We start from the raw sequence: 16,926 nt of genomic DNA, 5'->3' as shown, positions 1-16,926 counted from the left end.
AACGTCCTGATGCGTATCTCTTTGGTTTGCAGGAGCTGCCAATGCTGATTGTGGATCGCCCGCTTGCCCAGCAACATGTTGGGAGTGGTGTAGTAGGTAGTTTCCCACGATGATTTTGATATATTATACGCTTTTTTTCGACGTCGTACGCAAAAGTTCTTGCGGTTTTACCATTTTCCAAAACTTTTTTGCAAAAAAAGTGAAAATTCAAATTTGTTAATTTTCCCCAATACTAGGTTGCATAACATACAAGAATCTGAAAACATTTTATTTTTTTGAATTTTCTATCATTTTCATTTGTATTTTACAAAGCAAAAAAAGGCGATCCACGGGGGGGGGGGTGGAGGTGCGTGGGGAGCAGGAAAAACCTTTAGTACCTTTAGTACCGGTATTAGGGTACCTTTAGTACCGGTTCCTGTCACGAACCGGTATTAAAGGTCTGTGCAGTGCAACCGGTACTAATGCACCCTTTAGTACCGGTTCGTAAGGAAACCGGTATTAAAGGGTTGGACGAAAGACCCCTTTTTCTACTAGTGAGCTTCTAGAGTTTGTGTAGCTGGAGTACTAGGTGAATTCATATGCTCTTGATTAGATCATAGGTATTATTCGTACAAGAAAGGAGTAACTCCAAGCTACTACATAGCTACTAGCCTAGTACACTACGTACGTGCAACGCCCCATGATTAAGGAATCACATATGATGATTTGTGTGTAGCATAGGAAAATTGCATGGATTAACAACATCTATTTTTTAACGTGATGATTAACGCTGAAGGAAAACCCTAGCCGCCTCCGGGTCGCTCTCGGGCGACTCCGAGGCGACCCCGCGCGCCGCCGCCAGAACCCCCTCCTCCACCTCGCTTTGCCCCGCCATCGCCGGATGAGGCCGCCCCGCGGCGGACGGAGGCGGCGGGGAGCACCTCCCCTGTTTGTTTCCCCCAAAATCCAAATCCCACCGTGCTCTACTCCCTTCTGTGTGCCCTGTGCGCCGCCGGCTTCGGTCGTGCTCCGCATCGGCGCCCCTGCTCCTCCGCCCCTTGGCGGTGCTTCCTCCCCAGGCCTGCTGCCGCTGCGCACCAGGAGGCCTGCTGCCGCTGCTCACCATGCTGGTGCGCACGGCCCCTTCCGCGCCGGCGGCGGCTGGTCTTGCACGCCGTGGCCACTCCTTCGTCCTGGCTCGGCGCCCTGCTGGGAGGCGATTTTGGTCCTCCGCCCCGATGGATCTGGCCGTGAAGGCCACGGGTCTGGACCAGGGCCTGCCGGCTGCCCACCCGTCCAGGTTGGACCCTCGGTTCGTCGGCTGCTGCCTGTCCTTGTGGCCCGTGTCCACCCTCGTGCAGTGGTTTCCTGAGTGGGGGAGGTCGGCCTGTCGCGACGCTCTCGCGGCGGACAGCCGTGTCTCCTGCCCCCTCGCCGGCCCTTGGCTCGTGTCCTTCGGGGCGAGGTTGCTGTCATGGTGGCTCAAACTGAGCTGCCTAGACGTCCTGGGGTGGCCTCGGCTTGTGTTGCCCTTCGACCACGGGGTCGGCACACCGGTGTCGTCGCCCCAGTCTCGGCTATCCGACGCCCTTCGACTGAGCTTGGTCTCGGCGGCACAACGCCCCTCGGCTTCGCCGACGGCACACCGGTGTCGTCGCACGGTCTCGGCTATCCGATGCCCTTCGACCGTGCCAGGTGACGCTTCTTGGTGTGCTCATGTCTTGTGTCCACGTATTCTGCTACCTGTTCCTTTTGGCTGCTTGCCTTCGGTGCTGAGGCTCTCACCGGAGATCCTCCCCGGCTGTCGGCTCGAGGCCCTCGGAGTGGCGTCTTGTTGTGACCTTGCTCCGGTTCGAGCCTTGTGGCGCGACTCGACTCTGCATTGCCCGTCGACCACGGGGTCGGCACATCGGTGTCGTCGCCCCAGTCTCGGCTATCCGACGCCCTTCGACTATGCTTGGTCTCGGTTCTTCAGGTCTTTCGTCGTCGCCCGTAGCTCGCCTTGCCAAGTCACGGTGGTCGTCCTTTGAGATGCTGGCCTCCCGGGGGCTTCGGTTGGCTTCGGATGCTAACCTCCCCCCTCCTTTGCCTCCCTTGTTTCTAGTTGCTTTTTTTCTGTTGTTTTGTCTTCTACTCCCTTGTATCCCCCTGTAATTTCTTGGATCTGTTTGTAAGAACATGGGCCTGCCAGGCTACTTTCAAGCGGTGGGGTTTTCCCCCCCCCCCCCCCCCGTCAACCTCGAAAAAAAAAAACGTGATGATTAACAACATCCTTGAATGGCCAGCACGTATTGTGGCTGAAAACAGAATTCGTGAATTACTGTCCTCGCATACCTCCATTTTTTCAAAGTATAGCTAGGCAAATGAATTGAGAGTCCAGGCGGAGCGGGATCATTTTTGGGCTAAACAGAATTTCCGGGGTGATTAGTTAGGTATAATAATTAATGTTGGTTTCTCGTTTGAGCTGCAGAGATTCGTTTCAACAAATAATCCGTCTTTTCTCCATAATTTTAGGTATAGTAGCTATTATTGTTGGGAGGCAAAAGCAGTAGTCAATGCCGTACCATAATCACCGTGAGCCCTTTTGCATGGATCAAAAAATTTGCCAAAACACAGCCCGAGAAATTAGCGCGCGCATTCCTAGTCGGGAGTAAGTTGGGACGCTTCGTATGGTCTCGTTGCAGCCAATCACAATACAGGATTTGCCTCACCTGGATCGACGATCTGAACCGTCCAGGATGATCCAGCGTGCAGATATGTTCCAAAAAAACACAAGGCATTTACAGCCAACAAATTAAAACGAAAATCACGCCGCCTTCTCCATTTACAGCCAACAAATTAAAACGAAAATCCCATCGCGTCTCTACCTCCTCACTCTCCCTCGCATGCCATTCCCCAACCACCGCCCCGTCGCCGCCGGCAAGCGCCCTCCGCCGTCCCCGCGTCTCCCCCACCACCGGCCGCCGTCTCCTCTCCACTAGCCCCTTCTCCCCACCATCCCTCGGCTCGCCACCAGCTCGCCCGGCCTGGATCACATCGACGCTGGTCGCCGTCTCCCTCCCCCCTGCACCAGGTCGACATGCCGCCACCGGCTTCCCCCACCTCCCAAGCGCAGCCCCATCCTCGCAGACGAAAGAGGATGCGACGCGCAGCAGCCACAACGGCGGCGTGACTCGCCTGCTCGTCGACGCAGCCTGTGTCGACGATTCGACGGCGCGCGCGGCTCCGTCGATCATGCCGGTCCGCGGCGTGGTGCTGCACGCAGCCGCGGGGCGCCGGCGACCAGGAGGTCGACCTGCTCGTTCCGGAGACGCCGCCGTCCTGGGGCTTGTCGGCGTCGGCCTCAAAGGTAGCAGCTTCTAGACTCCCTCTCCGTCCTTTCTTAGGTAGAGCACCTGATTCGACTACTACATGATCTGATTGGAGTAAATTTGTGCGCCTAGGGTCCGCAAGTTGCCATGAATTCTTGGAAAAACATGCAAGATATAGTATTCTTGTGTTCTCATGTCTCGTGTTATAATGTCTGTGTACTTCACATGATTTGTAGGTTTGTTCATCTCGATATATTTTCTTCTTAATATGTTCTTAGGCTGGCTTCAGATTCTGTTGTTGTTAGTTGTTCACTTCGACGAGAATACAGAGTTGTTTCTTTGGATTCAGGGGCCAAGGAGATCACAGCCATCGTCACCAAGAGAGTGCACCGCGCCGGAGTGAAGTTTCTTGTCTATCTTGCAAGATCTAGCAACTAACCTTTCCATAGCACTATTGTATATAAGATTTGCTAAACCAATTCAGATGTAAGGTTGATTCTTCTCCTATGATTTTCACACATATATACAATTTGTCGTAACTGACCTACTGATCTTGGTGTCGTTTTCGAACCATCAAACAATGATAATTAAGTTGCTGCAAAATGAAAGAATCAATTTAACATGAGATTCTGGATTCTGCTACTGCTAGCATGTATATCTTGGTTTAACAATACACCTATGTCAGCCTGTCAATATTTAGAGTAGTACCATTTGGTTTCCCAGCTAACACGATGTTCTGGAACTGCACATACAAGCAAACAATTTGCTTTTACTTGCAAACAAATTATTTCTACTCTTTCACAGTGCATGATATACTTACAAGGAATGATCTTGACTTGTTTGAATTTACCAATGATGTACTGCCAGTTTCATTACCGGAAGTGCACATGTTTGAATTACTGAAATTTTCTCAATGAACTGGACTAGTTTTCATTACTGGAATCAAATAGTTAATTGCCAAAATATAGAGTGCCAAAAATGAATTATTGCTGCATGTCTATTGTAATTCTCAGTTAGTGCTTTATCAATACTATCAATGTTGCAAATTATTTCTTCAAAGTACCAGAAGTCTGTTCACTATAATGATTAGTTTCTCCTTTAATTGCTCACATTACATGCTGCTGTTGTTTCTTCACCTTTTTACTTCTAACGAAAAGCTCGGTTTCTATGATGCAATGCTATAATTAAATCAATCCTGCAACCTCCAGTTGAAATGCAGCAAGGAATTTCAGTTGTATCACTAAACTTGGTTAATAGAGATTCTTGATAAATGTCGCACTTCATCAATGACGCCATACTCTGAGCACAATTTGGAGTCCATTAACCCTTCACTATTATCAAGGACGTTAGCATACGACAGTCCCAGGTTCAGAGTTGCAGTATGACAATCTTGTTTTCTTTGCAGAGGAGAAGAACTGATGCTGCTGAAGGGCAGAGGAGTTGTGCTGCTGATGGCAGGTGAGGTGCTGTTGGAGATCTTGAGGGAGATTTCCTCTCCGTCCTTGCTTCGGTAGAACAGCCGATTCGACTATTAGGAGAAGATTTCATACTAGTACATGATCTGATTCGAGTTTCTTTGTGCGCCAAGGGTTTCGCCATGGCCGGCAAGGGCAGCCTGGAGCGCCTCCAAAATTAGTGGTACTACGTGATCTGCAAGGTTAGCTTGCCATCTTGGTTCGATTCGGTGTGGTTCAATTCATTGATGTGGGGATAACGTCCTGATGCGTATCTCTTTGGTTTGCAGGAGCTGCCAATGCTGATTGTGGATCGCCCGCTTGCCCAGCAACATGTTGGGAGTGGTGTAGTAGGTAGTTTCCCACGATGATTTTGATATATTATACGCTTTTTTTCGACGTCGTACGCAAAAGTTCTTGCGGTTTTACCATTTTCCAAAACTTTTTTGCAAAAAAAGTGAAAATTCAAATTTGTTAATTTTCCCCAATACTAGGTTGCATAACATACAAGAATCTGAAAACATTTTATTTTTTTGAATTTTCTATCATTTTCATTTGTATTTTACAAAGCAAAAAAAGGCGATCCACGGGGGGGGTGGAGGTGCGTGGGGAGCAGGAAAAACCTTTAGTACCTTTAGTACCGGTATTAGGGTACCTTTAGTACCGGTTCCTGTCACGAACCGGTATTAAAGGTCTGTGCAGTGCAACCGGTACTAATGCACCCTTTAGTACCGGTTCGTAAGGAAACCGGTATTAAAGGGTTGGACGAAAGACCCCTTTTTCTACTAGTGAGCTTCTAGAGTTTGTGTAGCTGGAGTACTAGGTGAATTCATATGCTCTTGATTAGATCATAGGTATTATTCGTACAAGAAAGGAGTAACTCCAAGCTACTACATAGCTACTAGCCTAGTACACTACGTACGTGCAACGCCCCATGATTAAGGAATCACATATGATGATTTGTGTGTAGCATAGGAAAATTGCATGGATTAACAACATCTATTTTTTAACGTGATGATTAACGCTGAAGGGAAAACCCTAGCCGCCTCCGGGTCGCTCTCGGGCGACTCCGAGGCGACCCCCGCGCCGCCGCCAGAACCCCCTCCTCCACCTCGCCCCCTGCCCCCGCCATCGCCGGATGAGGCCGCCCCGCGGCGGACGGAGGCGGCGGGGAGCACCTCCCCTGTTTGTTTCCCCCAAAATCCAAATCCCACCGTGCTCTACTCCCTTCGTGTGCCCCGTGCGCCGCCGGCCCGGTCGTGCTCCGCATCGGCGCCCACTGCTCCTCCGCCCCTTGGCGGTGCTTCCTCCCTGTGCCCTGCCGCTGCGCGCACCAGGAGGCCTGTCGCCGTCGCTCACCATGCTGGTGCGCACGGCCCCTTCCGCGCCGGCGGCGGCTGGTCTTGCACGCCGTGGCCACTCCTTCGTCCTGGCTCGGCGCCCTGCTGGGAGGCGATTTTGGTCCTCCGCCCCGATGGATCTGGCCGTGAAGGCCACGGGTCTGGACCAGGGCCTGCCGGCTGCCCACCCGTCCAGGTTGGACCCTCGGTTCGTCGGCTGCTGCCTGTCCTTGTGGCCCGTGTCCACCCTCGTGCAGTGGTTTCCTGAGTGGGGAGGTCGGCTGTCGCGGCAGCTCTCGCGGCGGACAGCCGTGTCTCCTGCCCCCTCGCCGGCCCTTGGCTCGTGTCCTTCGGGGCGAGGTCGCTGTCATGGTGGCGCAGACTGAGCTGCCTAGACGTCATGGGGTGGCCTCGGCTTGTGTTGCCCTTCGACCACGGGGTCGGCACACCGGTGTCGTCGCCCCAGTCTCGGCTATCCGACGCCCTTCGACTGAGCTTGGTCTCGGCGGCACAACGCCCCTCGGCTTCGCCGACGGCACACCGGTGTCGTCGCACGGTCTCGACTATCCGATGCCCTTCGACCGTGCCAGGTGACGCTTCTTGGTGTGCTCATGTCTTGTGTCCACGTATTCTGCTACCTGTTCCTTTTGGCTGCTTGCCTTCGGTGCTGAGGCTCTCACCGGAGATCCTCCCCGGCTGTCGGCTCGAGGCCCTCGGAGTGGCGTCTTGTTGTGACCTTGCTCCGGTTCGAGCCTTGTGGCGCGACTCGACTCTGCATTGCCCGTCGACCACGGGGTCGGCACATCGGTGTCGTCGCCCCAGTCTCGGCTATCCGATGCCCTTCGACTATGCTTGGTCTCGGTTCTTCAGGTCTTTCGTCGTCGCCCGTAGCTCGCCTTGCCAAGTCACGGTGGTCGTCCTTTGAGATGCTGGCCTCCCGGGGGCTTCGGTTGGCTTCGGATGCTAACCTCCCCCCTCCTTTGCCTCCCTTGTTTCTAGTTGCTATATTTCTTTTGTTTGGTCTTCTACTCACTTGTATCCCCGTAATTTCTTGGTTCGTTTTTTAAGAACATGGGCCTGCCAGGCTACTTTCAAGCGGGGGGGTTTTCCCCCCCCCCCCCCCCCCGTCAACCTCGAAAAAAAAAAAACGTGATGATTAACAACATCCTTGAATGGCCAGCACGTATTGTGGCTGAAAACAGAATTCGTGAATTACTTTCCTCGCACACCTCCATTTTTTCAAAGTATAGCTAGGCAAATGAATTGAGAGTCCAGGCGGAGCGGGATCATTTTTGGGCTAAACAGAATTTCCGGGGTGATTAGTTAGGTATAATAATTAATGTTGGTTTCTCGTTTGAGCTGCAGAGATTCGTTTCAACAAATAATCCGTCTTTTCTCCATAATTTTAGGTATAGTAGCTATTATTGTTGGGAGGCAAAAGCAGTAGTCAATGCCGTACCATAATCACCGTGAGCCCTTTTGCATGGATCAAAAAATTTGCCAAAACACAGCCCGAGAAATTAGCGCGCGCATTCCTAGTCGGGAGTAAGTTGGGACGCTTCGTATGGTCTCGTTGCAGCCAATCACAATACAGGATTTGCCTCACCTGGATCGACGATCTGAACCGTCCAGGATGATCCAAATGCAGATATGTTCCAAAAAAACACAAGGCATTTACAGCCAACAAATTAAAACGAAAATCACGCCGCCTTCTCCATTTACAGCCAACAAATTAAAACGAAAATCCCATCGCGTCTCTACCTCCTCACTCTCCCTCGCATGCCATTCCCCAACCACCGCCCGTCGCCGCCGGCAAGCGCCCTCCGCCGTCCCCGCGTCTCCCCACCACCGGCCGCCGTCTCCTCTCCACTAGCCCCTTCTCCCCACCATCCCTCGGCTCGCCACCAGCTCGCCCGGCCTGGATCACATCGACGCTGGTCGCCGTCTCCCTCCCCTGCACCAGGTCGACATGCCGCCACCGGCTTCCCCCACCTCCCAAGCGCAGCCCCATCCTCGCAGACGAAAGAGGATGCGACGCGCAGCAGCCACAACGGCGGCGTGACTCGCCTGCTCGTCGACGCAGCCTGTGTCGACGATTCGACGGCGCGCGCGGCTCCGTCGATCATGCCGGTCCGCGGCGTGGTGCTGCACGCAGCCGCGGGGCGCCGGCGACCAGGAGGTCGACCTGCTCGTTCCGGAGACGCCGCCGTCCTGGGGCTTGTCGGCGTCGGCCTCAAAGGTAGCAGCTTCTAGACTCCCTCTCCGTCCTTTCTTAGGTAGAGCACCTGATTCGACTACTACATGATCTGATTGGAGTAAATTTGTGCGCCTAGGGTCCGCAAGTTGCCATGAATTCTTGGAAAAACATGCAAGATATAGTATTCTTGTGTTCTCATGTCTCGTGTTATAATGTCTGTGTACTTCACATGATTTGTAGGTTTGTTCATCTCGATATATTTTCTTCTTAATATGTTCTTAGGCTGGCTTCAGATTCTGTTGTTGTTAGTTGTTCACTTCGACGAGAATACAGAGTTGTTTCTTTGGATTCAGGGGCCAAGGAGATCACAGCCATCGTCACCAAGAGAGTGCACCGCGCCGGAGTGAAGTTTCTTGTCTATCTTGCAAGATCTAGCAACTAACCTTTCCATAGCACTATTGTATATAAGATTTGCTAAACCAATTCAGATGTAAGGTTGATTCTTCTCCTATGATTTTCACACATATATACAATTTGTCGTAACTGACCTACTGATCTTGGTTCTGCCCCTGGCCGGGGAACCTCAGCGACTTCGACAGCGACGACGATGACGCTGACGAGGAGGATGAGGACAACGAAGGCCCGGTCGGCGGCCACTGGAGCAGCGACGACGAGCCCACCGGGAGTAGCGCCGACAGCGGCGACGATGGCGATGACGAGGGCAGTGACGGCCCGTAGATAGGACTTCTAGCATAGGACCAGTAGTAGTAGATGGGGCAATGTATCCCCTAGTATTTCCTTTTGAGAGCAATCAGCTCTTTATGTAAGAAATCCTGCTTATCAACGAAGAACTTCTCCCAATTTGATTTTGCCGATTTCCTTTGAGCTTAATTTAGCCGATTTCCTCTCATACTGATCTTGCCGATTTGTCCCCTTAGCCAATGCGTAATGAGCCGATAGCAATGCATCGGTCCTTTAAAATTCACCCTTCAATTCTTCAACTGATGATTTTAAAATCTGGTGGATAATGTAGAGCCTTCAGGAAAGCCTTTGAATTCTTCCAACCAGACCTAATGATCATCCTAAGCAAGAAAATGCATAGACATCAATGCCTAGCCGATTAAGAAAATCCTCACAAAAGGGACGGCCAATCACTACTTTACCATGTAGTTCGGATTCATGCCACTCTCCAATCTTTGTTAAATGTTTCAATGTAAGCCATGGAATTTGTTCACCAGTGCTTGTATGATGCCCCACCGGGTTGATATAACCCCTTTTGGCTCCTCTTAATTTGCATTAGGATGTAATCCTTGTGGATGATCTTGCGCTCATCGAACTCCTTTCATCCTCTTCCAATAGGTGTCACTTTTTCATTGGCGTCAGTGATCGCGTTTATGCGTTTTTCAAGAGTTGCACAAACATTGATCTTCCAACGCCATCCACTTGGACCTCGTGTCTCGGCCACTTTATTCTTGTTCTTCTTCGTGCGGGGCGCTGGACTCTGCATTGACGACCTCCTCCTCTTCCTCCTCATCCTCCGCCTCGTCATCTTTCTCTTTATCATCCAACCACACACTTTTCTTCCGCAGAGTTATTCCGTTAGCAGAAATGATCTGATTTTTAACAAACAGGAGGGAACAAATTTTATGCAGGTTATTCGCAGAGCTTCACACTGGATTGAACAATGGGCTGACCTTCTCCCGGAGAACCAGTGCGAGGCTATGGATACTGGATGCAACCATCTGCTAACGGTTACTCGGGACTTCTATTTCCGGGCTACTGGGATACTAGTAGGCTTCATAATGGATAGCTATATGTTGCTTCTCATTTTAGAAGGGTTGATACATGTCTCAACCCTCATTGATTCATGATGTAAACTTTACATACTTTTAAATAAATGAAAAGGCCATGTGCATTGATTGATGCAGAGGCTGGGGTGTACCCCCATTTCGAAAAAGAACACTCTTCTTCCCTTGCATCACTGGCGCATCTGCCAGTCGTCGTCATTCTGTCGAATAGGTTGTTGGCGTCGGGCTCGATCTCGAGCGGACCCATCCTTTGCGGTTATGAGGACGTATGCCATGTGAAGAGAAGGCTTGTGTCTCCGTGTCGTGAATTTAATTGTTGACGCCACTTATCGGATATCGGGGAAAACATGGCATTGAGGTTGAACCCACCGTTCGACATGTTGTCGGTGTAATGTGGTGAGAACCTTGCCATCATGCTGGCCGCTTTGTGGAAGAAACCCGACATATACGGGAAGGCGACACCTGACATGTATGTGGTGCTACTCGCCTTACCACTCCATGGGCTTCCACCGGTGGCGCCGGTGCTAGTAGTCAGCATGGCGATGTGTGCCACATTGACAGTCGTGGTCTTCTTGACGTTAGCCTTCCCGCACCGGCCTTTCCACGCTATCGTCTCGTAGCGGTGGCGCACCACGCTATTTGTCCCAATCTTCTTGCGACCACGTCGCTGGCTCTAACTTCGCGGCAGCGCTTTGCATGGCTTGTTGAAGAGAGGCTTCGTGCGCTTCTTGCCAGCAGCCTTTGTTGTCGTCGTCTTTCGATCTTTCAGTGTTATGGCTGCTACAGCTCGGTACGCGATGGCGGCGACATCAAGGTTTGGGCGGGAAACAATAGCGACGAATCAAGAGAAATAAGAAAGTCAGTGGAAGAAATGAAAGACAGTTAAGAATTGTGAGGTATATAAACCAGCCGTTGTGCCAATGACACGGCTGGCTGGCCAATCGCCACATCGCCATCGCGGTGCGTCTGACGCGATTGCAAGGAGCCATATGTAGCGGGGCGACCTTCAAGTGCCGAACATGGTATTGAACCGTGCCGGACAGAAAAGCCCTTTGGAGCGTGGCTTTCTATTCGAAGTGTCTCAAAATCTGCTATGTGTGTGCTCATTCAAGACCTACATCATACAATTACATTGTGATTCATAGATATGAGTTGCAAGTTGAATTGTAACTAACAATTTAAATTGTAAGTATAGTTGCAACTCATTTTTTTAGTTTTTTTTCGATAAAGGGAATATATTAATATCAAAAGATACCAATTACACCCAGCCTCTGCAACAACGCTCCACCCTAATGGCAGTGCGGATGCACACAGCCAAAAAAGAGAAAATAAAACTAAGAAATAAAAGTCCCGCTACAGCCTTCCAGACCTAGCAACAGCAATACAACCACCACCGTGACAACACCTGAAGTACAGACTCTCCAAAAACGACGCCTCCAAGAAGGAAACAGTGCACCAGCACCGTCGTCGCCCGACCAAAGGTCTTAGGATTTCTCCCTGAAGATAGTCCCCACTCTCAAAACAATGCCTCCAACAAGAACATTGCCAGGCACAACCAGTTAAGGCCAGACCTTGGGTTTTCACCCTGAGAGGTAAGACTCCGGACTTCCCCTGTGCTGCCGCCCCCACATGCATACCACTGCTGCAAGCCCGGAACGCCAAGCAGATCCTTCAGCATCACGTTGACTCGAACCTCCTTTAGTCAGTCCACCAATCCGTCCTTCATGATATTCCTTCTTCTGACTTCACCATGGACCAAAAAGTCACCAGATGTCAACACAGAATATAGCTTCGCGGCGCTCCCTCCGGAACCAAACGGTCGGAATAAAAACATGGGTGCGCGCGACCGAATACCACCCGATCTAGCAAATTGCAGGCAAAATATGCACTGTTCCATTCGCCAGCGGAGCTTTCCGGAACTCATCTCTCCAGCCAGATCAAAGCAAACTGACTTCCGGTAGATCTTCATCTTCGCTTGCGAGAAACCCGAGGACCGCCACCAAAAACAAAGCAAGACCAGCAGCCCCCACGCCGCCAGTCCTTCCTGCCGGATCACCAGGGAAGAAGACGGCGGCGCGGATCATGCGTACCACCGCTGAACCGTCACCGGGGGCGGAGGCCGCCATCGCTCCACCGAATCCTCCATGCCTACCGACGGAGAGCATCAGGCCCCGGCCAAGTAGCCGTGCCGCCCGGCTTCCTCCACCGGTGCTTCATCACCTCCCATGGAACGCCACCGTGGAAACCCTCTCCTCCCCCTCGTCGTTCGACGGAAGGGGCGCCGCCACCGCTGTCGTGGCCGAGGCCGGGGCCGGGGCTGTGGCCGGGCTGGGGCCGAAGCCGGGGCCAAGGCCAAGGCCGGGGCCAGGGCAGGCAGCAGCGGCGATCCGGGGGCGGCTGCTCGGAGCGGGGCGGGTAGATCCTCCGCCGCCGCCCGGGAGGGGGGCGGGAGAGGAGGAGGCGACGGCTAGGTTAGGGAGAGGAGGCGGCCGTCTTTTAAAAATGGGGAGAATTTCACTTCCCGGCCTCTGCACCAACCAGGGATGCACACAGCCATTTGGCATGAGTACTAAGATTTTTAATCTTGGTTAAGATTAAAGCATAGTCCTCAAGATAAATTGCGTGAGTACCAGGTCTAGCCTGGGCCTCAAGTATAAATGGAAACCTAAATTCGCGTCCGTGAGGATTTGAACTCAGGTGCTGGGTTTGTTCATCCACTCCCCCAACCAGTTGCGTGAGGATTTGAACTTATTTTTTTAGTTGCGAGTTGGAACGCAACTAAGTTAAATTTAATTCGTGATTCCCGCTAGTCACGATTGCAACATGGGTTAGATGATGACATCATTTACTGAAAACGAAGTTAGTTGTCGCTGAAGATCTGGTCACACCTTTTTTAGCATATCAGGCTGCACGGTTACAAAGTAGCCAAAGTACTAGCAACAGCAAAGCAGCCCACTTATTTTCGGCGCAACTGGTGAAGCCACTTAGCACATCCATCACGAGGAAATTAATAAATCGCTACGTTACAAACCTTGGTCACCAGAATTGTTTCATAGCAACCAAAAAGAAAAGGAAAAAAATGCTGCATCAATCACTCGATCTTCTGCATCAAAAGCCGCATCTAAATCTCCTCCAGTCTCCCCGAGAAATAGTGTGTGCATTCACCACTGGATAAGCCGTCACTCTTCCTCCTCCGCTCTTTCAAGAGCTAGCACAGTTCTTGGGGAGAAAAGAGATACTCCATGGATACTACTACCAGAAATGAGCCGCAGCAGCAACCCCTGCGCATCCTCTTCCTCCCGTACTTCGCCCCTGGGCACCTCATTCCGGCGGCGGACATGGCCGCGGTATTCGCCGCCCGAGGCGCCAGGTGCACCATCCTCACCACGCCCGTCAACGCCGACATCATCCGTCCAGCCGTCGACCGGGCCAACAACGCAAACGACTCCGCCCCAGCCATACCGATCGACATCTCCGTCGTGCCTTTCCCCGACGTCGGGCTCCCGCCGGGCTTCGAGAACGTCAGGTACATGAACCAGTCCCACGGACCAGAGTACTACGGCAAGTTCCTCCATGCCGCGCTGCTTCTCCGGGAGCCCTTCGACCGGTTCCTGGCCGCCAGCCGCCCCCGTGTCGACGCCGTCGTGACAGACAGCTTCTTCACCTGGTCCCCGGACGCCGCCGCGGAGCACGGCGTCCCGCGGCTCGTGTTCCTCGGCATCAGCGTCTTCGCGCGGTCCTGCTTCGAAAGCACGCTGCGCAACAACCCGCTGGAGGCTTGCCCGGACGGCGACGAGGATCCGGACACCTTCGTTTTGCTGCCCGGGCTGCCGCACCGTATGGAGCTGAGGAGGCGGCAGATTTTGGATCCCCGGAAGCGGCCGTTGGAGTGGCAATTCTACGAGAGCGCCAGCGCGGCGGACCGGAGGAGCTTCGGCGAGGTGTTCAACAGCTTCCGCGAGCTCGAGCCGGACTACGTGGAGCACTTCCACGCCACGCTCGGTCGCCGCGGCTGGCTCGTCGGGCCCGTCGCGCTCGCCACCGACAGCAGAGATGTGGCCGCGACAGGAGGCATTAGTACCGACGGCGTCGCCAACAGCTGCCTCCGGTGGCTAGACGCGAAGCCGGCAGGCTCCGTGGTGTATGTCTCCTTCGGCACGTTGACCACTTTCTTGCCTGCCGAGCTGGTCGAGATCGCCCGCGGCCTCCTCGACCTTTCCGGCAAGAACTTCCTGTGGGTCATCAGTGGCACCGAATCGTCGGAGTGGATGCCTGAAGGCTTCGCGGAGCTGTTGGCGCGCGGTGACCGTGGCTTCGTCATCCGAGGCTGGGCTCCGCAGACGCTCATCCTGAAACACTCGGCGCTCGGCGGCTTCGTCACGCACTGCGGGTGGAACTCGGTGCTGGAGGCGGTGAGCGCCGGCGTGCCAATGGTCACGTGGCCGCGGTACGGGGACCAGTTCCACAACGAGAAGCTTGTGGTGGAGGTGCTCAAGGTCGGCATCAGCGTCGGTGCCAGGGACTCCGCCGCGGCCATCGATACCCATGAGGTGATCGGTGCCGAGATGATCACTGCGGCCGTCAAGAGATTGATGGACGATAGTGTGGAGGGCAATGCTTTGCGCAAGAAGGTTCGGGAGCTTCGTACAATGGCGACAAAGGCGTTGGAGAAGGGTGGATCTTCCTACAACGATGTTGGACGACTCATGGATGAGTTGATGGCTCGCCGGAGCTGTAACAGTGTAGAAGAAAACGTCCGGGCTAGCTGATGGATTCTGATCTGACGGTTCTGTTAAATTTTATGTGTTTTCGTACCTTTGAACTTTTTGTTTCGCTGGTTAGTTCGCTTGCGATCAGAAACTCAATTCGGCTCCCGGGTCCGTATGATCCCTCTACCATAAAAACATATTTCCAAGTGTTAAAAAATTTTGATAAAAAATTTTACATGTACATCTCCATAATATATGTGTATTCGTCAAGTTTCACGAAAAAATGATATTTTTTGTAGTCTAAACGAAAAAGAGAAAATTTATCTTGTGATAAGTCTTTGTTTCAGCACCGAATTTTGTCTTTTTTACACACGCCATATGACATGTCGATTTTTCATGAAACGACTTTGTGAGCGTGTAGCACATGAAGATGTACGTGCAAAATTTTTGTTTCAATTTTTTTGACATTTTAAAATGTGTCTAACATGTATTTCAAAATAAAGGGAGCATACGCTCCCATGTGCCAAAACATCACTCCCGCTTGCGATCACTTACTAAAACGAGTATTGGAGCTGGCAATTACAAAAAGAGTTCGCACAAAAGCGTATAACCAGCGGACCAGAGCAACTCCTTGGAAATAACAGCTCATGTGTTGCTCCCGAGCGGGCGACCTGGGAGGAACCCTAGCGCCGCCATCCTCAACCCCTCCTACCCTGCCGCCGCTAGAGGTCCCGCCGGCAAAGCCCCGGCGATGACAGCGATGGCGGGGCCTTCTCCCTTGCGCACATGCGGTTCTCTCCCTTGACGGCGGCAGCGCGTGGGTTATCCTGCCCAGTTTTTTAGTTTCTTTGAAGCTATCCTGAGTTCAATCTACCGAGTCCAATTTTTTATATATGAAAGCTATCATATGTCAATATGTGACTCTTTTTCTTTTGCGAAAAACAACATGCATCATTTCTTTTTTCCAAACACTGACCATTTTGTTTTTCCACTTACGATCTATTATGGAGATGTGTAACAAAAAAAAAGGTAACTTATTGATACATACCCTCTCTCAATACGAAGTGACTGCGAAGCAATATGTAGATACTATAATCAAATCAATGGCAAGAAAAGTTCTACTAGAAGATGGGTTTTATTTGAAGATATCATAATAGGAAATGGATATAAAGTAGTCTTTGAACATATCAAAGGAAAGGATAACTGTTTGCCTGATATATTCTCTCTTTCATCAATTTTGCAGAAATGAAGAGGGGAATGAACTTCAATGGAATTGAACAATTCTCATTCGGAGCTGAATAAACTTCGAATGTTCCTTCCAAATTCATACAAATTCAACCATGCATGCTGGAGATACTTACACAATTATGATTAGATTAAGATTAAGAATTTTATTATCATTAATATTATAATTTTTATATACATAAAAAAATTATGAATGTCAAAAAATTACCAAGCATTCGGGTATAGGTCCTCCTCGCCTGAATAAGATAGCAATATCAATTTAAACTGTGATTGGATGGATTTGGGCTGGTCCTCTGTGCCCGAATTATTGATAGACATATCAATATTATTGAATTGTTCAGGATGTTGGGAGTCTTCCATTGTTTCGTCTGTTTTATTTAGGAGCTGACCGAAGTAATCATACTCTTTCTTTATTTTATCAAATTCTTCTTTCACTTCTTCTTTAACCTCATTTAATATTTCTTGTTTTATTTCCATTTTCCATTGTGGGTATATTTGTTGAAGCTTTTCTTCAACCTTTATGGCAATATATTGGACGTCAAGAGGATCGTCTCCCTTGACCAAACATTCTTTGTATGTCTTTTTTTAATAATTTCCCTCTTCGTGGATGCCCCCGTGGTTCATCCCTGCATATTTCAAGAAGACTCAAGCATCTAAGCTTGGGGATGCCCAAGGCATCCCCTTCTTCATCAACAACTTATCAGGTCGCCTCTAGTGAAACTATATTTTTATTCCGTCACATCCTATGTGCTTTACTTGGAGCGTCTGTTTTCTTTTATTTATGTTTATGTTTGAATAAATTCGGATCCCAACAATTCTTGTGTTGGAGAGAGACACGCTCCGATTTTTCATTTGAACACTTGTGTTCTTCATCTTATTTTAA

The 16,926-nt window shown here is 51.0% G+C and overlaps 2 protein-coding genes across 2 annotated transcripts; both read left to right on the top strand.

The window, feature by feature from the left end:
* The first annotated feature begins 1,103 nt into the window (after nt 1-1,103).
* On the top strand, nt 1,104-8,834 carry LOC127310692 (uncharacterized). The gene is made up of 6 exons (XM_051341342.2): nt 1,104-1,583; nt 2,961-3,328; nt 4,696-4,748; nt 4,879-4,947; nt 5,035-5,098; nt 8,635-8,834. The coding sequence occupies exons 1-6, from the start codon at nt 1,104-1,106 to the stop codon at nt 8,714-8,716; spliced, it is 1,116 nt and encodes a 371-aa protein (XP_051197302.2). The 3' UTR covers nt 8,717-8,834.
* Nucleotides 8,835-13,025: 4,191 nt separating this feature from the next.
* On the top strand, nt 13,026-14,916 carry LOC127308630 (scopoletin glucosyltransferase-like). The gene has a single exon (XM_051339498.2). The coding sequence runs from the start codon at nt 13,332-13,334 to the stop codon at nt 14,856-14,858; it is 1,527 nt and encodes a 508-aa protein (XP_051195458.1). The 5' UTR covers nt 13,026-13,331; the 3' UTR covers nt 14,859-14,916.
* Nucleotides 14,917-16,926: the final 2,010 nt, after the last annotated feature.

The sequence above is a fragment of the Lolium perenne genome, chromosome 6 (assembly GCF_019359855.2).
Source record: "Lolium perenne isolate Kyuss_39 chromosome 6, Kyuss_2.0, whole genome shotgun sequence".
Lineage (NCBI taxonomy): Eukaryota > Viridiplantae > Streptophyta > Magnoliopsida > Poales > Poaceae > Lolium > Lolium perenne.
Note: the sequence above shows the minus strand (reverse complement) of the source record. Positions and strands in the feature narration are given on the sequence as shown.